At 37.8% G+C, this 23,861-nt stretch overlaps 1 protein-coding gene across 1 annotated transcript in view; it reads left to right on the top strand.

The window, feature by feature from the left end:
- The window catches only part of WWOX (WW domain containing oxidoreductase), a 477,063-nt gene that overhangs the window by 95,783 nt on the left and 357,419 nt on the right, over positions 1-23,861 (top strand). The window contains exons 7-8 of the mRNA XM_039721060.1: positions 10,823-11,008; positions 14,621-14,885. Of these exons, the coding sequence (XP_039576994.1) occupies positions 10,823-11,008; positions 14,621-14,885 (451 nt within the window). The remainder of the gene's footprint in view (positions 1-10,822; positions 11,009-14,620; positions 14,886-23,861) is intronic.

The following is a 23,861-nucleotide window of genomic DNA, read 5'->3' as shown; positions in this document are numbered from 1 at the left end:
CCGCAGTGCCCAGAGGCTTTTGTCACGTTGGGGATTCCTCTGCACCTGTGGCTTTATGAGCAACTGGAAGGAATCTTACAGGCTCCAGTGACAGACTGAGCCTTGCTCTTTATGCTTGGGCCAGTCTTGTCAGTTGGCAGCCAAAATTTCTGAAATATCCTGTAGGAGAAGCACATTTTGCTGGAGTCCCCCCCTTTCCCATGAGGGACCTGTCACTCCTGTTAATGAGTGTAGGAAATACCTTAAGAGAAGAGGGTTTTCTTTCTCTTACAGATTTCTCAACAATAAAAGAGGTAGGAAAAGCAAATAAAGTGGGTAGTTTTTATTTTTTTATTTTTGTTCCCAAACGAAACTATCATTTGAGTTCTGAGCTGTCTAGATCTTGGTTTCTGGGAGAAACTACAATACATCTAAAATGTCAAGGAGAAATTTTACATGATCTCACACATTTTAATAAAGACCTGTTTTTTATTTCTCACAGCATTTAATGTAAAGAGGCCTTTAGTATTCAGTAGTGAACATCTTAAACTTCTGTGTGCCAGTAGTGATATTCTCTGTTTAATTTTTCCAGTGCACTGTTGGTTTCTGGGACACTGGTATTTTCCAGAACCTGCTGGTCTTGGTGACATATGACCTACTAACTGAAAATTTCTAAAATAGATAATAAATAGGCATGCCTCCTGAAATTCTGCTTTTCTGACACACTTTGTGGCTCTAGGTGCTTTTCTTTGTCAGCAGATGTAAAGTTGTGCTCATTGTGACATCACAGCCTGAGACCCTGTTCTTCCCTGGTTGATAGCAATTGGAAAATAGTCTTGAAGAACAGATCTGCTCCTAGATGAGGAAACTAAAATGGACCAACTTCAGAAAAAGGATCCCTAAATTTGATTGAGTTGAAACCTTTGCAGCTGGGGAAGCTGGGGGTGTTTGTATTGCAGAGAGCAGAGGGGAAATGGCTGAAACTGTGAATCTCTTGCCTTAATCAAATATGTTGTAGAGAAAAAAAAACTTCTTGAATGTGCTTGGGAATCTGAGAGATTGTGGAAAACCCGTGAAGAATGAATAAATGTCATCCTCTGCTCAGCAGGAATTTAACAGGGCTGGTTGCATACAGAAAACAAATGATGCAACAGAGGGAGCTTTGAGAAAAGCATAAATAATAAACGGGAGGAAAGAGTTACTCTGAAAAGAAATATTTAATTTGAATTGGAATAGCACTTTAAAGGCTAAGGCTAAGAAGCCTTCCCTGTTTGAAAGTAAAAGTCAGATGATTCATCTATAAATTATCATACTTCTGAGATTTGGTAGAAATCTTTTATTCCTACATGGATTTGTTAGGTGTTGCAGACTTGTCCACAGATAAAATCTGAGCTCTGAATATATAAACACAGGTAAATTATGCCATATTCCTATAAATATATTCTAGAAAATCCTTCCTCCTCTCAGAAAAAAAGAGGATTTTTCTTTGTTTGCATTATCTATACTCTTGAGTTGATACAGCTGTTTCTCTTTCTCAGACTTTTTTATCCATGCAGAAGGGTTTTGCTGATTATTTTAGATCCTGCAGTTCTGTGATTGCAGCACTCAAACCTTCTCTAGGAGTGCCCTCCATTTTTTTCTGATCTCACAGTTAGAAGGATTCAGTGGGCAAAATAAGGTAAAAACCTAAATTAGCTGGATCTCCCAAAGTCAACTCTGGGAGAAGACAGAATAAAACAATATTGGATATTGCTGTTTAATATTTAATCTAGCATTGTAGCACAACCTGAACACAGTGTGACTAACACATAAAATGAATGTCCAATAAAAAAAAATAGTCCTCAAGGATTTCTAGCAAAAAAAATTTTGGAGAAAGCCAGCTGTCTTTTAGTATTCAGTATTTCTGTTTTGTTTTCTGCAGAGACATTCCCCACTGGATATTTCCACCGGGAGTGAATGAGCTCCATCTTCCTTCCTTGTCAAGACAGTGCTAACGTTAGGATGAGAATGGGAAAAGAGATCTCAGTGCACCTAAATGGCTGGACTTGTTCTTTTATATGTATCAAGTCTTTCCCCTCTGCTGGTTTCCAGCTCAGGCAGTTCATTGAATGTCTCTGTTATGGAAAGTCAAATAAATGATCTGTTTATAATAATGTTCTGGGCTAAGATGGATTTGGCATGAGCTGATTTTTGTGCAGCTGGCAGAGGCAGACCAACCAATCTTTCATATTAGTGTTTTGGAACTAAGAAACACAGAATTGAATCTGCTATTCATTGAGTGGGCATGATGTGAGGAATGATGGAATGATGGTTGGTATTAATCCCCCTTACAGACAAAATGACAACTCTCCTGTGATTGTATAGAACACAGCATTGGAATTCAGTCAGGGGCAGTGGTGGGTGGTTCAGGGTCTGTGGAATTGGTGTTTGTGTAGGAGTGGAGACTTGTGGATGTGGCACCTTGGTTTCTATTTCTCAGTTTGATCATACCATACTTGGCTGAAAGCTGCATACTTTAACTGGGGGACAGCACTGATGTTTCAGTTCTAAAACTCCCAGGACTGGACCTGTTGCCAATATTTGCAGCCATGGTGTCCTGGCATTTGCCCAGACCTCATCAAAAGAGCACTTCCATGATCAAAACAGCAGGCAGGAGTGAGCAGTAAAGTTATAGATGAAATTTTATGTGCATTTGTACTTTTCAGTGGTGCATGGTGCCACTTGGTTTGAATTAAAGTTATCGTCTGCCAAACAGTAAGGCTTTAATTTAATGTTCTCAATGTTTGAGAGAAAAAAGCTGAAGTAATCCTGAAAAATCTTGAATTACTCCAAAGACATGAAATAATGTTTGCCAATAGCTACTGCTTAGAATTTTCTGAATTGTTAGGAGCAATTCACAATTATGCAGGACTTCCAGATGTAGATCTTCACTGCAGTTACTTTCCTATACTTTAAAACAAGATTTTTATTTTGTGGTAAGAATTGGCATATGCTAACAGTTTATTCACTAATGATGTGTGTAGAAATATGGAAAAGACAGCAGTTATGAATTATGGCTCTCCATTTGGAAGTTTAGTCTTTTCTTATTTTCCTAACCAGACCCAGAATGGAGTGGGCCAGGTTTTCAGCTGGCCTCCTTAGCTGAGGCCCCAAACTCTGTAGCTGCATTCATTTTTCATGCTGCAGGCAGAAGTGTGCTGAAACCTTGCAGGTGCAATTAAGATTTCGGAGCCTGATGAAAAGTCAATCCAGAATATTATTTTTCTGCATTTTCTTATTATAACTGACATATTGCAGGTGTTTTTTTTAAATTCCAGTTGAATGACAAATCATAGATATTGTGTGTTAAATTCTATGCATACCTGAGCATACATATGTAAAAATGGGATCTGCTTAGCAAGTTGTTACAAATATACCTTAAAAGGTCTGGAAAAAAAGAATATATGACTCAGATGAATTATCAGTGGTGCCATTATGCCAACATGTTTAATGATTGTGTAGTCCATGTATCTCTATCAGACATGATTGTTGCCACTGCTTATTGTCTTTCCAAACCTGAACATGTTTTATATCACTGTACAACTCTGTTAACTCTTTGCCATTAATAGAATTACTTTCTGTGAATAAAAACTAGTGACAGTTAGATTTTACATTTGTTTTCTCAGCTTAGAGTATGGTTGGCATCCTGGCAGTGCCACCAAGGCACAAACTTCTGGACAATATTGTGCATTTTGAGATATCAAAAAATACCCTAATTGAATTAGGAAACATGCATAGTTCAGAAGTTACTGTTGCAGACAGCACATATCTTAAATTTAAATAAGATCAAAGGCTGACTACATTTGAAACGTACATAATAATATTAGGGTAAATTTTTTTTTTCTCTTTGTGGTAATGCTGTGCCTTGTTAAAGCCTAGGGATTGGTTTTCTGCATAAATAGTTTTTCTTTTTCTTCTTTCTTCTGTTTTAAACCCTTGTACACAATTACCCCTTTGTGGTAGCATGTGTCAAGTCATGTGGATCCAAAAACTATTTCCAATACTTTATAAATTAAAAATTTCAAAATCTTATGTCTTTCCCCCTTTTCCTGGAGGCAGAGATCCTGAAGTTTTTATCAGATCACCTTTCCTTTCATCTGCTCTATCACGGAAATACTTTTTGCCTCAGAATATTTAATTTTTTTTGTTTTAAGTAAAGTCCATATTACTTCACCATTACTTTGGACACTTTGCACTCACTTCACTCTGCTCTAATGAAGAAACCTTTGCTCCCTGGTTGTTCTGGTGCACATTTTCAGCCATTTCTGTGCCTAAATCCAGGGTGAGTCTAAGATAGCTTGGGGCTCTGTTTTCTTAAAAAAATCCACAAGATGCACCAGCTGTGAAAGCTGTTTTGAGCATCTAAATAAGTAAAATATGTATGATTAATATGATTAATAACTGATTAAAACATATTCTGTCACAAATATTCCAAGGATCTTTGAGCATTATGGATTAATGAGTTTTGAGAAGCTCTGTGCATTTAATTGATGTTGCCTTCTAAAAATTCTGAATTATAAGGCCAGAGTATTTAATTACATATACATTAAAATATATTTAGTCTATTTAGTTAAATGCTTTCTAGGGGAGATAATTAAAACACAGAAGGCAGAGTCTTCTGCTACTTGGGTAGAGAAGCATCACTGCAGGCCTGAGAATGGCCACGGATCTTAGAATCCAAAAATTTGTGTAATAGACTGAGAAGGTTGTGTTTCTTTATTAGCTGTTGCCCAAAATCCCAGAGGATGTCAAAGTACATTAATTTCCATCACAGCATGGAATCTTTCAGGTCTGAATGGCAGCACACAGCTGCTGTAGGGCTGTGTGTGAATTCTGTTACAGCTCTGTAATCTCTGGGCAAAACAGGGAAGAGTCATTGGCAAGTGAAATGTTCAAAATCCTTGAGGTGTTTTATTCTTTGAATGATCCACCATGGTTCCAAAAACGTTTTCCAAGGGTTTAGCTGTTTTCAAGTGAAAATATTACAAATATGTAATAAAAGTAGTAGATCATCATTTTTTTGAGTTGTAGTTTTCTTTTTCTAAAAGTTTCTTATTGTGTGCAAACAAAATTTGTATACTTAGAAGTAGATGCAGAAAAAAAAATCCGTAGTTATTACAGAAATGAATATTTCTTTAGGTCTGGCTTATGCTTTTTTGTGACTACATGTGAATGTGTGTAAATAATGATTTTCTGACAGAGTTTGAACAAGATGCACTTTGAGGCAGCAAGTGTCCTTAGGTGGGCTGCTGGATGAAAATGACCAGATTCTGGATATTTTCATTGTTGTCTCTTCTCATTAATTTCTGAAGGTGCAGGACGATGTGGGGTTATTTTGGTAGTTTTCCCCTCACTACATATGGAAGAAAAAATAATAAAGGGAAAACCATGACTAATGGATGTTTTGTGTTTGGTTCCAAATCAGTTGAGACCTCTGCTCCTTCTCCAAACATTTGTGAAACTGTACACTGAAGCTTCCAGAGGGGCAATGAGTAATGATTGAGGGATGGTTGACCTCTATGGCAGTAGGCAGATGATGTATTAGGAAGGCACAGGAGCAGCTGCTCATGGTCATTCCCATGGATGTGTTATGAAGAAAGAACCAGAACAGTTTCAGTCCACTCCCATTAATCCCTTAGAAGTGGGGCAAAAGTATTTGCTGATCAAGAGTGTCAAATCCTGGAAAGAAATCCAGTAGGATGAATTGCAGAGAATTTTGCTTGCTTCTAGGAGGAGGTCATCCATCAGGGCTCTAAGTCCTGTGTTAGAGGCTTGCCTTAAAATGAAGCCTGTCTGACAAGGATCCACATTTCTGTCAGCTGGCAGTTGGCAGTAAGGGTATTTTTGCTGACCTTTTAGCCAATATTTTTAGAAAAAAGGGAAGTTAGACATTAATCATTTTGTTTCTGAAAGTTATTGAGTCAAGCAGTGCTTTTTTCTTTCTTTTACATTGAACCAGTAAACATTTAAATATTTTTGTGTCAGTATTAGATTATACATGGTTCTGAGTTTTCCTGCTGTTGTCTGAACCCTGACTTAGTGATTTTCTTGTTGCTTGGTTTCCTGTCAGTACTGTTTGTAAAACTGAGGGGGGATTTCTGGAGATGGTTGTTTAATTCACCCATTTTCTGGAGAGCCATAAGCTTCCCTTGCCTGTAGGGTATTTCCTGTGTGCATCTAGGCATTCCCCCATGGAAAGAAGCACAACTTTCTAACTTTCAGAGAAAGCGGCCTGGGTGTTCAGGGTTATGGGCTGGAAAAGTTTGGTGGGCTGTGACTTTGCTTCTTTGTGGAAGAGAAGTCACAGCTCTGCCTTCTTTACTGGCCGTGACAGAGGTCTACAGTTGCTTATGGGACTTTGGGGATATGGTGAGGCCTTTTCTGTTGAATTTCTGTGTAATTCCAAACAGTGTGAACTTTTCAAATCGCTTGAGAAGTGCCCCAGATGGTGTGACATTCTGCTTCATGGGAAGATTTGAAAGTATTCCCTGTGCATACTCTCTGGTTAACTATTTCATTGCGTTTGAAATGGGAGAACACCAAAGCCAAGAACTCTGTTGACATTTTGGTGGTGTTTGTTTAACCTCCTAGTGCACAGGCTACATTTGTTGAAAAATATTATTCTTACCTTTGCAAATCATCAGTAATTAATTCCCTTGGAAATACCTACTGCTGCACACAGCCAGCTTGGGAGGCTGCTGACAGATCACAGTTTTACATCAGGTGCTAACAAATTGATTATTAAATTTCATAACTAACTGATTTATAGCAACAATTTAATTTCTGTATCTCTCTAATGTATTCACTTGCTGTATTTTCAAATAGTGCAGAGGAGTTGGATTGCTTAGTTGCTTGTAATGGTGAATTGTGCACAGCATGTGAGAGCTGAATGACTTCCCCAGTGCAAAGGTTAGTGAAGTATCACAGGCTTTGTGAAGTGCACAGAATATTAGCTGCATTTCAGCTCAGGTATTCACATTTAAGATTGCCCTGGCTGATTTTACATGCTTTTAAACTTTCACTGATTTGTAGGCACACTCACCAGCATGGTGAGGGTTTTCTGGGACTGCTGGGTGCCCTGCAGTTGGAGCAGTATATTCCTGAGCCTCAAGAAGCAGTGACTACCTGAAATAATGGAGCAGATCAGGTCCCAGTGCCCACCTAAATGGCATTGGTATCCCACGTTAGCTCCCTTGGTGGGATGTAAATCATTGCCTGAAGACATTTTAAAGAGACATAGAGGCAAATTTTCATAACACTCTGCAGGGTCCTAGCTGTAGTGTTTCCAAAAAAATCTCATGGGTGTCATGATTAGAGGGAGCACTTGGTCATGTCGATACCATGAGTAAACACTATGGAAAATTTCCTTTGCTGCTGACATCCTTTGTTGGTCTTAGCTGTGCCTTTGATGTAGAATTACAAACTATTTTAAACTGAGGGGGGATTTCATTTTTTTTTTCCTTGGGCTCAGGAGGAAGCCTCATGCAGATTGCAGCAATGTTTTTAATGAACTTGTGAAATCAAGGTCATAGTTCTGCTATCACTTGAAAATACTCCTGTCACAAAGCAAAGCTGCAGTGCCAGATGTGTGGTGTGAATTGTCACGTATCTTAAAACTTTTGTCCCTGCATAATGATATGTTCAGTGACACAGAGCTGTGCACCACTGAGATTAGAATCTGTCATCTGTGGCTGAAATTCATAACTGCACAGTGCCTGTTACCCAGGTAATCTCATTCATTTCCTGGTGTGCAAATGGCCGGGTCACACAAACTTAGATGACAATTTTCAGTAATTGGACCTTTGTTAGCAGTCTGACGAGAGACACCGATAGCTTAATGGACGTGGATCCAGATCTGAGAGGTGGCTTTTTTCTGAGCTGAAATGAAGCACAATATCAGTGTCTATTCAAACAAACCTCTAGGTTTCTTTTCTGTGGAGTTATCTAGGAAAAAAAAAATCCTTTTTTTTTATTTAGCATTTAAAACCACTAGTGCTAGTGGTTAAATAAAGGATCTCTAAAAGTGCATCTGATACAAACTTTTCACTATGTTAGCTTTTTAAAATGTTTTTGTATTTATTTTTCTATTTCTTCACAGATTTTTATAATAAAATATTGTAAATAATGTTAATTTTACAGTCTCCTAAATATGAAGTACTTTTACTTTGAAAAAAATAAGAAATGGGCTTTGAAAAATACAAATCTCATAAAATGGACTGAAGCATAATTTTATTTCTTTTATAAAATCCAATTAAATGACCTAAAAATTAAAAAAATACTGAATTTTATCATTTTATAGTTCTGTAATCTTTTTTTTAATTAATTGAGCTGATAGATTTAAGTATAGATTGTGTATTTCTCTTCTGGTAGTTATTGTATGATTACTAATAATGAAGGATTTACAGTTTGGATAGGTAGAATATATTAATTCTTTTTGGTCTGTCATTTGTTACTTCATAGTACGCATTACAATTATCAAATAGAATGATGATCTTTTAAAAAGTGTTATATTTTTTGGGAGGGAATGGGGATGGTTTTTTTGCTATTGCTGGTGCATTAATCTGCTGCAGTTCTCATACAGAAGGCTCTTATACCAAAAATTGCATCTGTGTTGGAGAAACTTGTTCCTTTTTTCCCAGCAGATGTACAAATCTGTAAATTAATTCTTGCTAGAGCTTTTCATAAAGTCTCATAAGAGGTGATGAATCATCCTAAGTTCCATGCCCTCTCAAGCTTCAAGCAGCTTTGTTTCAATTCCTCTTGGCATATGCATCTCAAAAGAGGCAAAATGAACTCTGGTTTAAATAATTTTGATAAAAAGTGCCTCAAAAGATCTGTTACCTTCTAAAGAACATGATACTGCACAGCTCAGTGAATATCCTGCTTGTGCTGTGTTCAGTGAGGCTGCAAAGATCAAAAAGCTGCCTTTTTTTTTGCCATTTGGTTTGAACAGAAAGAACTTTGCCTTTGTAAGGACAGTCCCTGTTTATCTTCAGTTTCTTTTGTGGGTGCAGTATGTGTGCACAGATATTCTGTGTATGGGTGTCACTGCCCAAAAGGCAAATCAGAAATCCAGCACTTCAGACACTGAGCTCTCATGAGCTCTCGGAGTGCACAGACGTTTCACTCTGCTTCTGGAGCTTTTGGTTAAAATTTTCCAAGTTGGCAAAGGAACAGATAATAGATTGTTAACTTCTCATTGAAGCACACTACACTGGTAACATCCCATCTGGCTGGAAGACAAAATTTATTTTAATAAGAAAATACAGCCTACTCTTTATACCCATCCTTCTGCATTTCTTTCAGTATTCAGCTAAGGTGTGTTTGATTCCCCCTGAAATGCTTTTTGAAAACTGAGCTATCAAAATCTGGTGCTTTCAAACATGCCTGAAGGAATATAATTACTTAGGTTTGTTTGACAACCTGGGGCTTCATGTTTCACATTATTTTCCAGAATTCCTTCTGCAGATGCTCAGAGTTGCAGTATACCTGTCCTTCAATCATGTGGGGAAGGGTTCTGACTCTGTGTCTGTGTGTGTAGGGCTGTAAGGAGGCACTTGAGAAGGACAGAGGGCAAGCAGTTATTTTTCCTAATTGTGCTTCATTTATTACCTTCAGAATGTTAACAGTTTATGTTGTGTGTTGATTTTGTCTCAGGGGAACTGCAGTAAAGACATAATAGGATGGAATAAGCTAAACAAATGTGACAGATCTTAATATTCTGGTGTTAGGACATCACAAATGTTAGTGCAGGAATTTTTTGCTGTCATTATTTTGTGTGACTTTTCCAAATTAAATATACCAGGGCAAGGGATGCCAGCTGCAGGCTCTCCAACCTGAGGCTCTCGGCTCAGGTAGAGCTTGCTGAGGTCTGCTGCATCAGGCTCTGACTCAAGGACAAGAACACACTGTCAGTGCCAAGGTTTGCTCAGAGATGATGCAATCTAGCAAATGCAGATCCATCTGAGGTCTGAGGACCAGAGACTTTGCTGTGTTTCGTAAGGGTTTGGAAAAAGACAAGAAAGAATAGAAAGGGCGTTTGTCCTTGATCTTGCTGTGGAGGTTGGGAAGGCTGCAAGGTGCAGTATCCTGAGATTACACTGGAGACCTCAAGGAATTTGAAGTTTCTGGACCTGTTTTTTGAATGAAAGAGGTATGTGCCAGCCTAGGTTCTTTTCTAGCTTAGTTTTGTGGAATCTTACCCTTTCATTTCAAGTTCCTTTATTGTGGCATTTCTATTTTAACTGGGTTAGGTGAGTCCAGTGAGGAAGGATTCTGTCTGAAGGATCTCATATGTATTGTGTACAGATTTTCCACCAAAGAATACAGCTACTGGAGAATGTTTTTATTTTTCCATCTCAGTCTCGCATTTTTTTAACAGCATACTTAATCAGCTGCTGAAGTATAAAATGTGTACATGTGCCCTTTTACATTGTATCTTTATTTCTTAAACACTTGATCCCTACCAATTGTGCAGGTGTCCTGTATCCCATACAAGAAAGTAGTAGGAGCTGTTCCTCTCCCAGGAAAAGTTTATTTTCTAAATGCTCCAGATGGAGAGAGTTTCCCACCTGGCAACTGTGAGAGCAGCTTATAGTGGTATTTTGCCTTTTATTCTGTACCCTTTCTCCAAGGGTGTGTCACTGTGGGGCTCAGCTGGATCCTGAGTGGGGCTGCTGGAACCACCTGGAATCAGCTCCTTCCCACCAGCCAACCAAACCCCTCACACCAACACCCCCTTCACAGAGGGGTGTAATTACACTTCATTAATTGAGATTTCTTTGTCCTCTTTGAATTTTTTCAGGCCCCTCCACATCCTGATCTGCAACGCTGCCGTGTTTGGTGCCCCCTGGTCCCTGACAGAGGATGGCCTGGAGTCCACCTTCCAGGTGAACCACCTGGGACATTTCTATCTTGTCCAGCTTCTGGAAGATGTTCTACGCCAGTCATCTCCTGCCAGGGTTGTCGTGGTGTCCTCTGAGTCCCACAGGTTGGTGAATGTTAACTTTGGTTTTCTTGGAATCTTTAACCCTTAAAACATGAAACAGTTTGGGCAGAACCACAGAAGTTTCTGAAGATGAAGGTCCTTGCTCTCAAGCATTTGCCTTTGAATGATCTTTTAAAAATAGAAGCATTACTAATGCCTGTGGATGTTTCTGGATTCGACTCTGTTGCTGGATAAAGCATGTTCTAGTTTTACAGCAGTATGTAGATATTTTTTTGATCATTCTTTGTGTGAATGCAGATTTTTGCCGCGTTTCAGACCACTCATTGATTTTGTGTGGAGATGGAATAATAATTGATTAAATCTGAATGGCATGACCTATATTGATTTGTCATTCAACAACTTCAACATCTTAGCAAGAAGAATGTGCAGATATTTTAGCAGGAGAAACAATGCAATTAAAAACTGCTAGATGAAATCCAGTTGTTTTATAATGAGAAATTAGGGAATTCAATGTAGACATTAGCTGTATAATTGTAAAATGGGAAGTAGTGTAGTTAATACGTATTGCAAACCTGGCTAAACCTCTTTCGGTAAATTTTTTAATTAAAATGTTAGATGCTCATATTTTCTACTGCCAGGAAAAGTACAGTTGGTAAAAAAGATGTTGATGAGGTTTGCCTTATTTCGGATGTGCTTGTGTTTTTATGTTAATAACTGAAAAGATGGTTTTGATTTAAATAAAGTTCCTTGTGCAAAATGAATGCTCCAGCTCTGAATTTACTGAGCACAAACCACAATCTTACTGATTTAGTTCAAGGACTGCAGGATTAAGCCTATAACATACAGCTTTAAACATTACTGTTGATTTCTATTTCAGTTTTGGTCATGTGCAGCAGCTCTAGCAAACTAAAAGGGAGAGTGTGAGAGTGCCTTTTTTTTTTTTCCTCCCCTGCCTTCATATTTCTGAAATGTTTTAGTGACCCAGAATGAAGCTTATTTTTTTTAATCATGTTTCCATAAAATGTAACCCCAGGGACCTGGTAGAGAGAGACCAGCCAAGGGTCGGGCTGAAACCTTTATCACTTCCAAACACAGGGGCTTATGGTATAAATGACACACTGCAGATAGATTTACTTTCACCATTTTAAATTTATGATGGCTGAAATGAAAGGAAGCAATAGAAAATGCCAGTAATAATCCTTCCCACTGTTAAAAGACATGAAATGTCTAGTAATTAGGTGGTAACAAAATCTGGACATCCTTATCTTTGCAAATCACACCAGGTTTGTGAAAGCAAGTAGCAGAGTCCTGTTAGGAGTGAGGGCAGCTACTGCAGGGCAGGTGAGATAGCTCTAGAAATAAATCTGCCAACTCCAATCACTTGCCAGATGTGGAGGGCACAATGGGATATGTATAAATGAGCTGTTATTTAATGGGAGATTATGTTGAATTGTCAGCTTCTTGTTCCCCCTTGTAAGTTTGTATCTCTGATAGTATTTTAAATGACATCTTTGTTTTCCACTGCATTAAGTGCTGTGTGTAACCAGGGCTCTCATTTCTGGACATCTTTATCTGTGATTTTGAAAACATTTTGAAAGTGCTCATTGCTAAGTCAGAGAGATCAGCCAAGGCTGACAGAAGCCCATAAGGAAATAAGTAACAATCTATGTTTGAATAAAATAATTAACACAGCTAGTAAATTTCCCTTTTTCTAAGGAGTCCAAGTAATGTCTTCCAGCTTATCTTATCACTTGGACTGATCATTGTAAATAACTGTGCTTTCCCCACCCCCCAGTCTGTTTAATGGGAAGAAGTTTATGTAAGGAGTTAGTTAGGTATTATTAGGTGGTCGTTCTTTCTGACCTACTTGAGAACCCTGAGCCTTAAACCATGTCGTAAAACAGAAGTGTTGGTATCTAATTACTTCCATAAACCTTGACTGGATCTTTTTGCTGGAGTCAAGACCCCCTGTTAGGGGAAAAATTAAGTCCCATGTTTGCAGAAAATGCTATCCTGCACTGCTCCAAGGCAAAATATTTATTTGCCTCTTTGGTTCTTCGTTCATTTCTACTTACTTCTCTGGACTCAGCAGAAATGGATTCTGTTTAAATTAAGCTTTTGGGTACTTTAAGCCCATCATATTAAAATCAGAATAATAAGTAGGTTGACTTTCCTTCTGTCTTTATTTCTGTGTTGTTAATTTGATTGTACAGCCCTTATTCCCCTGAATTCGTTGAGATTGACTCACATAAGCACACTTGCAGGACTGGACTCAAAATATGCCCCTGTGTTTCTTTTATGCAGTAACACACGAAGAGTTGTATTTATAGATTATTTTTGGTGTCATAAGTGATTACTTGTGGAATGAATATAGGAAATTCCTCCCAGAATAGTCCTCTTAATTTCAGAAATGTATTTTATCTAACTGCAAATTATGAAAGAGAAATTTTGTTGTTGAAATTGAAGGGCTAATTGTGCAAGACACAGAACATCCTGGATTCCTCTTGAGTTCAAATACTGTATTGCTTTTCTCTGAGCATATTATAATTCTGCTCACAGAATGAATGTAGAAATTCCAGCTGATCTCTTCATTTCTGGGCATGAGATGCAAAATTAGTAAAGATATTTTAAAACATTTTTCTAGTGTGTACTATAATTATGTTTATCCCTGTTCTCCCCTGCTGATTCTGAAAAGTGAGTACTAAAAAGAGCTTGCTAAATCCTATTTATTTTTAGTAGCTCCTCTGAATGAAACATAGATCTGTAACTAAATGTAGTGTTATTTTCTAATATTAAGATATACTAGTAAATTAATAAATGAAATTGTAAGAACTGGGAGGAGAAATGCTTTATGGAAATTTCCTTTTCTTCATCTAAATGTCTTTAGAACATTCACTACTTTGTTTCTTTCCTTTTTTTTTAATAACAAACAGCTGGTGTTTAATGACTCTGTCAGACCCAATTAAAAAACGTCAACTAGTTACTTTGATTTGTGTTCAGCCATGCCATGGGTATACTTAAAAACATTATGCTCTGCCAGAGCTCATTTTGGCTTTGTTTACATTTATCTTTTAAACATATAAGACTATCGATGGCAAGTTACCAAGGTTATAACCCCTTTATATTCATCAATTTTTAATCTAAAAAAGAGCTTAAGAGGCAGTGAGACTCATCCATAGTTACTTGAACACTTAAATGCAAGTGTGTGAGCACTGGTTGAAATGATCAGGGGATGGGAAGAAGGGGAAAAGATGCTGGGTTGCTCTGCTTTAGTGCAGTTATTTTATTCTACATTATTTCCTCCAAGCTGATCATGTTTTTATGGATATATGGCAAAATCTGGGTTTTTTAAAAATAATTTAAAATAAAGTGATTCGTAAGTTACATACAATGTCTTTATACTATCAAGGTGTTTTCTGAGTTGTTTTTGTTTATTGTTTGCTGTTTATAGTGATCTAATATTTTTACTGCCATATTATATGGGACTGTTCCTTGGGTCTCAGGCAATTTTCAGTAGATGCTTTCAGCTGCTAAATAAGGTGCTGTTTTATGTTGGCTCTGGCCAGGATCTACTCTTTTGTCTACATTTTATATTGTTCTTAATGAGAGTGAAATTAACTCTGGGGTATCTAAGGCATATTTACTGTTTCTCAGATTTACAGAAATTAACGACTCCTCTGGAAAGCTGGATTTCAGCCTGCTTTCTCCATCCAAGAAGGACTATTGGGCTATGCTGGCCTACAACCGCTCCAAGCTTTGCAATATCCTGTTCTCCAACGAGCTGCACCGCCGCCTCTCTCCCCACGGGGTGACATCCAACTCAGTCCATCCTGGAAATATGATTTACTCCTCCATTCATCGCAACTGGTGGCTCTACACCCTGCTGTTCACCTTGGCTCGACCTTTCACCAAGTCCATGGTAGGTGAATGCCTTAAACTATTTTGTGCATCTTCATTTTTTCAAATCGGGGCAGCAGAGTTGTGAAAATCTAGTTGTATGTATCTGCCTCTTGCCTTTTATAACCATGAACCTGATTTTAATGGCAAAAAATCATGCCAAGACAGTGCTCTAGAAGAGGATTCTTCAACCACTTAAGGTTTACTTTGATAATCTTCTGCTAAGGAACCTTCTAAGATGGAGTGCATGACCTTGTTTGCATATATGATCTTCACTGTGATTAAGTAGATCCTGTGTCTTAGGTGTGGGATAGTTGAGAGTTATTTCTGTGCTCAGGATACATAAAACATCAAAAAAATTGCTTTGGCTTTTAAGTGGAATATGTTGACTGCATTTTTTATGTAAACAGATGCCCTAGTTAGAAAAGATACTACAGCCATTATTAATGGCTGAGGGAAAGTGCTTTCAGTGGTAAAAGCACCTTCATTCATATTTAAAAAAAAGCAACAACCCAACAATTTTCTTGATTCTTACAAAGTGCTGAAGACAATGGGTGTTTTCCATTTGTCTCCATTGGGTTTTGGACTGGAACCATGACATAATGAAAGGCTTTGCAGTTCTTCATCGCCAAGGTTATGAGTCTTTATTATGTAAGAATTTGCAGCACCTCCAGCACTTGGAGGAGTTTCTCTGATGCTTTGAAACTCTGAGCCAATTATTTATAAGGAGTCCAAAGTATTTTTTAGGCAGAGAATGACATTTACTTCATTGAGAATTGGTTTCTTTTAACCTTATAGACTGTTTCTTTCCTTTTTTTCACTGACCAAGAAGGGTGTTCCCAAAAACAGGAGCAGGGAGAAGGAGCCTCCCTTGAATGTTTGCTTCTATGAATCAGGGAAATAGAGATCCATACCCCTGCAGAATCTTAATTTATACTGGGATAACGTGTGTGGAAAGCAGAGGGTGTTTAAAAATCTGATTACGTGTCCATAAAAGAAAAATACTGGATCTTCAGTAAGACCTGTGGAGCAGAAATATAAACACTCCAGTGTTGACCAGATGTCAGTCAGGAGGGCCCTCACACCTCCAACCTCTGGCTGCATTTTGCAGCCTGGATGTAGGCAATGACTATTTATGTCCACAGGATTGATATGTGAGTGCTCTGGCACCTTGGGACAAGTAATAATATCTTTCAACAGCATGGTTTTTTGACCAGGACCTATAAAACCATGTCTCTGCTGTGTTGGGGATTGTTTGTAAAACAAATTCTTAAGTTCTCCTGAGAATGTGTGAGTGAATGTTATCAAAATCCCGTGAAAAGGATCCAGTCTGTGAATGTTTACGAATTGTTAGTTTTATTTACTCTGACATATTTTCACAAAGGGAACCTTTTGTGTTTGTTGCTCAGGGAATCTTATCCTCCAAGGAACAAGTAAAACACTGATGTTAATTTTGAATTCTTTAAAAGAATTGATAGACTTTAAAATAGTGTCTATTAATGGGTATTACATATAAGAGAATACAAAGCACAGGACAAAGATATCAGCACTGAATAACAAGTACACTCTGGTCCAACCTAAATCACTTCTGTTAAGTCATTCATGTTTGTAGTTCACTGAGGTTATTTGAATGTCATGGTGGAGGATATGGGCTGAAGTTAAACGTCAGTTTTACAACTCATATTCTGATATGAATTATGTTCCCCTGAACTCTACCAATGCTTCAACAGCCAGTAAAACCAGAAAAGTGCCCCTTCCTGGGTATGCAGACAAACTGAGCTAAAATTCTCAACATCATCAGTGTAAGAGGTTCTATTTTAAGACTTGTAGGGAGCAAATGAGTTGCTGCTGCTGCTTCTTTTTTAGGGATTGTGCTGTTATAATCTTGGAATAGACTTTGTTGGGGATCTTTTTCTGGGTTTCCTTTCCGTGTTTCTGTGGCAGCTCACCCTGGGGTTCAGATGAGTGTTTTGGTCAGAATGTTGGTAGTGATCTCAAAGCTTTACAGCTGCAGTCCCAAGGTGGTGAGCTGATTGTCCCCGAGCATTCCAAGGATGTCTGCATTGCACAATGCAGCATGATGCAGCAGCATTTAAAGCAGCTCCAGCTGAGCTGGGCCCATCACTGGAGCTGAGATTGGAGACAAGGTTGGGTGGGGAGAGGGGAGGTTGGGCAGCCTCCCCTGGACAAGGAGCCACACAGAAATGCCTGGACCTGTTTTGGTCTCTGAGGCTGTAGCTTCAGCTGCTGCAGCATTTTGGTGTGTGGAGAGGTCAATCCTTCCTGGAGCCACTTTGAAACTGTTTGCTATGTCCTGATCTATTGGGCTTCTGGACTCTAATAATATAAATATATATCTATATACACATACACACACAGAGGTACTGCAGGTGCACATACCTGATTCTAAGGCCTTTTTGTATGGTTGTGATATCCAGAAGTAGCTTGAAGTAGAGCAATGGAAAAATGAAGACTATTCCTTTCTTTCCCATTGAAATGTACAGTCCATGAGGATTTCTACACAGAAACTTAGAAGAAGTATTTTGTAGAAAGAAATAGTTGAAATGAATTGCCATTTTATTATTGAAGTAACTGTAGTTCTACTGATGTCAAAAGGCATCTTTTTTATTTACCACTAAGTAGTTACACAGTAAGTTGGAGATGCTTAGATGATGATTAAATGTCAATTGAAACAAGTGGCCACTGTAAAAAAACAAATTGGAAGAGAAGCTCTGAAAGTAACTGTGTAGGTCATGTTTCTATTTAACTGGTTTGATCTAGGGTTCTAGGGTTTTGGTTTTTTTCTTTCTACCTCTTTTACTCTCATCTCTCCCTCTGTCTTTAAAAACTGACTTGACAAAAGTTTGAGTTGGTTTTTTTGTTTGAAATAAATGCTAGTCATTCAGAACCCATCTGATTTATACTAATTTACATACAAGTTTAAAGTTAAATATATTTATTGTAAGTTTCAAGCTTACACTGACTGTGGTATCTGGTGTCACCCCCAGGTGATTTTCAGTGTACAAGGGCATATAAAATTATAAGCAGAGTGCCATTATCACACACTTGTGATAGTCTTATATAGACCCAAATATTTTTGTTGGCAGGTAACAGAGCAGAAAGAATATCATGTGTTAGAGTAGCAAGAGCTTAACAGATGTTTCAGTGAGCTGCATTTTCAAATCCTGTCACATTAAGAAATGGCTGGGGTTTGGGGAAGTTCTGAGACTATTGGGTTACATTTCCTGTTGCAGTGCAAAGCCAGCCATTGTGTTGGAGTTTTAGCAGATGTGTTACCCCCTTTTAATGGTTGGGAGTAAAACATTGGTTCTGTTGCTGAGATATAAATTACATTTATAAAAGCTCAACTTGTCACCTTTGAAAGCAGTTAGAAGTAGTAAGACAACTCTGCCCTTAATTTTTCACTGTGTAAGAGACAGATGCTTGAAGTGCTCTTTGATTTCTCCCTCCTCCCCCCAAGACAGTAACTTTCCAGAACTGGATTTTATATTGAAATTATTGCTATTGAGAATTATAAGGAATATTTCTATGGGCCTAAAAGTCTTCTGCATGTCTAATTTTGATATAAACCCATGAATTCTAGTCACTGGGATATTTTCCCAGGGGTGTTTGAGGCAGTAGCCCTGTGTTGCAGTGTTCATGCAGGCAGGAGCAAACCCCAGTGCCGACAATGACTTCACTGGCTTTGCTTTTGCCATAAGTTGCAAGTATCTAGATTTAAATTCCATGTCATGATTTCCTTCCACATCTAACATCAACTCAGAAATGTTATTCTGGCAAGAAATCAATCTGCATCTACAGGAGTTACTGCAACCTAATGATCACATCTGTTTGCTTTTGATAGAAGCCCAAAAGAGGCCCTACAGCCTCATCACCTCTTTACTTTCTCCCCTGTCCTTTGCTGAAGAAGCTGGAATTACCCTTAGAGTTGGGGATAGAATTCCCTTTCCAAGCAAACATTTTTTTGCTGTCCAAAGATCCATGTGGGCTGTGTTGAGTTGATGTTGGCTGCCAGTTCTGAATTCACAGTTCAGGCCAAATTTTGCCCTCAGCTGTGCCTGTCCAGCCCCAAGAGCAGCCTGGGCAGGGTGGGTATGAGTGTGTTCCAGCATAGAATTTGGCCTCTCTTTCCTTCCTTAAGACACTGCTGAAAAGGCACTGGAGTTTCTTGAAAAGCAAGAGGCAGTTCGTTTTGGAAAGAGCTTCACAGTTCACGTTTGATCAAAATGACAGTTTCTGTTCTCAGACTGAGTTCTGGGCAGGAAGTGAAAGAGGATGGGAGAGTGAAAGGGAAATAGCCACCTACTGGATATTAGCACTTGTAGAGAGTGAATAAATCACATGGGCAGTTCTCCTGGTTACGGGATTAATGCCTGAAGTGTAAATGTTCAAGTGATGCTAAGCCACAGCTCTCCTTCTTAACATGCAGATTTGTGGACCTTACCTCCAGTACCAGGGATGGACAATTATTTTATTGAACCCTGATAACATGTGCTTCCTTGCACAAAACTTCTGAATTGACTGAACTGGATAAAAAGGCTTTTGTGGAAGAACATTTTGATTTGTTGTAATAGGATTGTACAGAGATGCCTCCAAAGTAGTTGTTGATCATTTTGTGTGTCCTATCCAGCCATAAAATGTAATATAACCTAGTTTATTATCAAACTTACATTTAACTGATACATACTTTAACTTGCTGCTAAAATAAATGTAGCATGAAATATAAGGGCAAATTAAATTTGTCCCCTGTAACCTACACCACAGGAATGGAAAGTCTCTATGGAAACTTATCCCTGTGCCAAAGTGAGCAGGTCAGGACTGCAGTGACCACAATGGTGCCCAAGGCCATGGAATTTATGTGTCCAGCATAGCCTTATAGCTTTTTGTGGAGCAATTCTGTTTTTGTCCTGTAATTTTGTGGAGGAAAAGAAGGACTTTCTTCCTCTCCCTGCCAGATCCTTGCAGAATTTCAGAATGCTTTGTCAAGTGTGTGGGCTACAAGGCAGGGAAATATTTGTTCCTTGATGTTTTATACTACATGTAATCAAAGCAAAGTCAGTGTGCTGTGGTTCTTGTATAATGACCCAGTGAACTGTTCCATCATAGAAAGATACTCAAACTTTATCACTGAATATTTGAGATTTTTTAACTAGCAATGAGTTTTGAATCACTTTTTATAGAGAAATAATCCCTAAAAAGTCTTTTTTGGGGGTTGTTCATCGTGGGGAAGAGGCATTGGTACTTGCAGTACCTAAAGGAGCCCCAAAGGAGCTGGAGAGGGACTTTTTTCTAAGGGACAGGACAAGGGGGAATGGCTCCAAACTCAATGTTTCCCCGTGAGGGTGGGGAGGCCTGGCACAGGTTGCCCAGAGAAGTTGGGCATAATGATGATCCACACAGCTGAAGTTCAGCAAAAGAAATATTTTTGCATGATGGTTAGTTTTCGTTTCTTTGACCCTTAAATTTAAAATCCTGAGCCCGAAATTAAAATGGTAAAAGTAATGAAATTACATAATTGAATGTTGTTAGTCTGTGTGATTTTGTGATCATAACTCACAGAGCAATATAAATTTTGTGGATTCTAAAACATGGTTTATCTTTCCTCACATTTCTTTTTTCAAGTTTCTATTTATGAATGGGTAGATGTTCCGGAAACCCCAAGCTTTTGTTGGCCTGGGCAGAATAGATGAAATATGAAATTAGTTTTTTTTTTAAAGAATGTAGTGCAGATCCTGTGTTATGGAACTATAATTAAAATACTGTTTCTTAATTGGGGGATGCAGTCCTTAGTTACCTTATTTCCCTAGAACCCCTTGGATATCTGAGATGCTTTATTGTACCATGGTCTTTTCATTTCTCACTCTATCATCTTTGAAGAGGTGCCATACCACTTTAAACAGTTCACCAATCAGTTTCAGATGATGGCTTCTCTTTAATCATTTACATCCAGAGAAAGTCAAATATTCCTTAGGAAGCCAAAGTAATCTAACAGAATGTATAGTGTTTGTGCAGCTGGATATCTTATTTATTTGAAGTTCTCAGGGAAATCTCTTCTGACTTTACAAAAAAGATGGAAGAGTAAACAGCACCAGCGTCCAAGTAATATGAGCTAGAAAGTCCCTTCTTTTAGAGAAAAGTCATTTAAAAAGTATATTTGCAAGACCCAAAAATAATAAAGTATATCAAATGCAGAGTGCTACATAATGTTTTTTCAATATTCTTACTATTTTCACATGTGTGTATCTGTATCTGTGTGTATGTACCCACATATCTATCCATCAATAGAGGTGAAAAAATATACTTGAGTCTTTAATATAGTTCTTATTCCTGAATAGGTGAACACAATAAGAGTCTGTTTTCTGAAAAAAAGATTCATTTGTTTTTTACTGTGTGACATGTCATTTATCATCATGCTGGCATTCCCTGAACATAACTGCATAACTGAATTAACATTCCTAAAAACTTCCTTCCAGGAAAATTATTGAAAATATACATGTATATACAGAAATATGAATATTTCTAGGCTTTTGGGAGGTATCCCACTGTGATGCTAATAGTGTTTCTAGTTCCTGTCAGTTCTCTATTCCAAAGTTTGTTGTGTATATATAGTTTTTTCTTTCCTTCTGAGGAAGCTTTGGGAGAATTTGCTGGGATGGTTTTGTTGTTTTTGGTGTTGTGTTGAGGTTTTTTGTTTATATATATATATTTATATATATATATATATATTTTTTTTTTTGTGTTACAGATGCCGGTGTGGTAATTTCCTTTTTTTTCTTCCTAAAGGCAAGACTCAAACTTGCAGGATGTTCCTTGCCCAGCTTAGAGCATTGGCCAGGTTTCCATATAGGGGGAAATAGGTCTGTGGTTTGATGGGACTGTTTTAGGGAACCTTTTCAGTTTTTCCACTGGATATTCACTGGCATTTTGTACCTCACTACCTTCCATTGTAAATTACTCTGAGAGTTATTGAAAGGATTGAGTTAGATACTGGTCAAATCCTGAACTACTTTCTACTGTAGTCCTAATAATTTTATTGTCTCTGTGCCTCCTTTCTAGGAAAGGGCTTGTGTGTTTCTAAAGAAAGAGAAGAAAAGGGAATATATGTTCCAGAAAAATTAATGAAACGGAAATGTTTTCCTTAATTTTGTGTTGGTTTTGTTGCCAATACCAGTGGGAGATGATGTGCTGCCCTGCCTGTCCTCTTCCTTTTCTTAACCTACTTTCTTAAAGTCTGCAATTTCTCACTACAGTTTTATCAAAAAAGGAAGAAATTAGAATGTATGATTTTAAGAGTTGTTTAAATATGTACATATGATTCAATAATCAAATTTAAGAACGGAAAGGGATTTGGCAAAAAAGGACTTGACTCTGTTGGGCAGTTGAAATATTAAAATGGCTCTGTGTTCTGGTATGTGTTAGATGACCTGAGTTTGTGTGATTTTATTGTGAAAAAGTAGCAGATTTGCTACATTCATTCCCTTCAGAGGGAAGGTAATAATAATAATGAACCAATCCATTGTGCTTAATTCCGTGTAAAGGTGCACCACAAATGATACAAGACTTAGTAGTTTTGCAGTACTCTGTATGAGGATTTGTAATCAGAGAATTTCTGAATTTACCTAGCTTTTAAAGCTTCTTTTGAGACTTAGAATACATGAGTCATTTGGATTTTCCAACCTCTTTATTCTGCTGTTTCTACAAAGTTGTTAGAGTAGTAGCATCAATCCTATTTTAGCAAGGAGGATGTCAGTAAATATAAACAACATAGTCAAATTCCATCCATTATTTTAGTGACAACATGTTTTTGCAGTTATTAAGTATCACTATGGATATAGCACAGTCTTCATCGTGTGCCAAAAAAAAATCTATACAAGGTAGTTGAAGAATTTTATTAATTGCAAAAGCATCACCCTGAAATAAGATCAAGATAGCCATGTTGGATGATGCATCTTAAATAAAAATAAAGTATCTTTTGATACGGAGAGGGAATTGTTTGTCTTGAAAAACAAAATCTACTTGTCCCAAACATGCAAGATTGACTTGCCAGTGCTGTAGATTTCCATCTCTTCCAACAGTGCTGTCTTAAGGGCTGATATTTCCAAAAATTGAGTTCTTTTTTCCAAAAATGGAGTTGAGCAGACACAGTAAGAGTTGAAACATACTGTGAGCTTATTTTTAATGTTTGGTCACACCATTTCTCATTTCTTTACTTTCTCATAGATGGGTGTCACATTCAGTAACTGTGAGACTCCCAGCTGGATATGGAAGCCTTTGCTCAAGTGCTGAGCACCAGGCTTGCTGTGAAAGGAATAGGTTTGAAAATCCTCGTGCTCAACTGGCAATTAGCACTGATTTTTGATTGAATGTTGTACCTGCTATTATGCAAAAAACCCCTGAAGAACACTTCAGTTTAACAACCTAGAGCACAAGAATACTTGGAAATACTAGGATTAAATTTTTCATTGAGTTCAATACTCTTGAATGTAGGTATTTTTCATAGAATTACCTTGTCTCTCACTGCAATCTATTAATGAATACAATTAGGGTTTTTTCATTTTGTGAGAAAATGGGAAACACAGTTTCTTTCCACTGAACAGCATTACTATTAAATTGTTGTCCTGAATTGTCAAACTTGCATTATGATGAATACTACCAGTGCAAGAAAACTAATTTAGCACTTCAAGTAAAGCAACCATCTTGGCAATTTTTTATGATAATGAATTTGTAACAGTGTCATTTAGAATTTGATTGTCTATCACATCAAATAGCTCATCTCATCCCAAACAGTATGGTTATCTAACAGTATTAATTATGGAGCTGTGGCATGATCTGCAAAATGATACAACTGACAGGCTTCCCATGGCAGGGCAGAGTCCTGCCTCTGTAGGAAAGGAATTCCCCATTACCAAGGCAAAGGTCCCAAATATCAGCAAGGTCGGCATCTGAAAAATCCTTTACTGTTTCCTCTTGTGGGTCT

The sequence above is a fragment of the Passer montanus genome, unplaced genomic scaffold (genome assembly GCF_014805655.1).
Source record: "Passer montanus isolate IOZ18808 unplaced genomic scaffold, ASM1480565v1 scaffold45, whole genome shotgun sequence".
NCBI lineage: Eukaryota > Metazoa > Chordata > Aves > Passeriformes > Passeridae > Passer > Passer montanus.
Note: the sequence above shows the minus strand (reverse complement) of the source record. Positions and strands in the feature narration are given on the sequence as shown.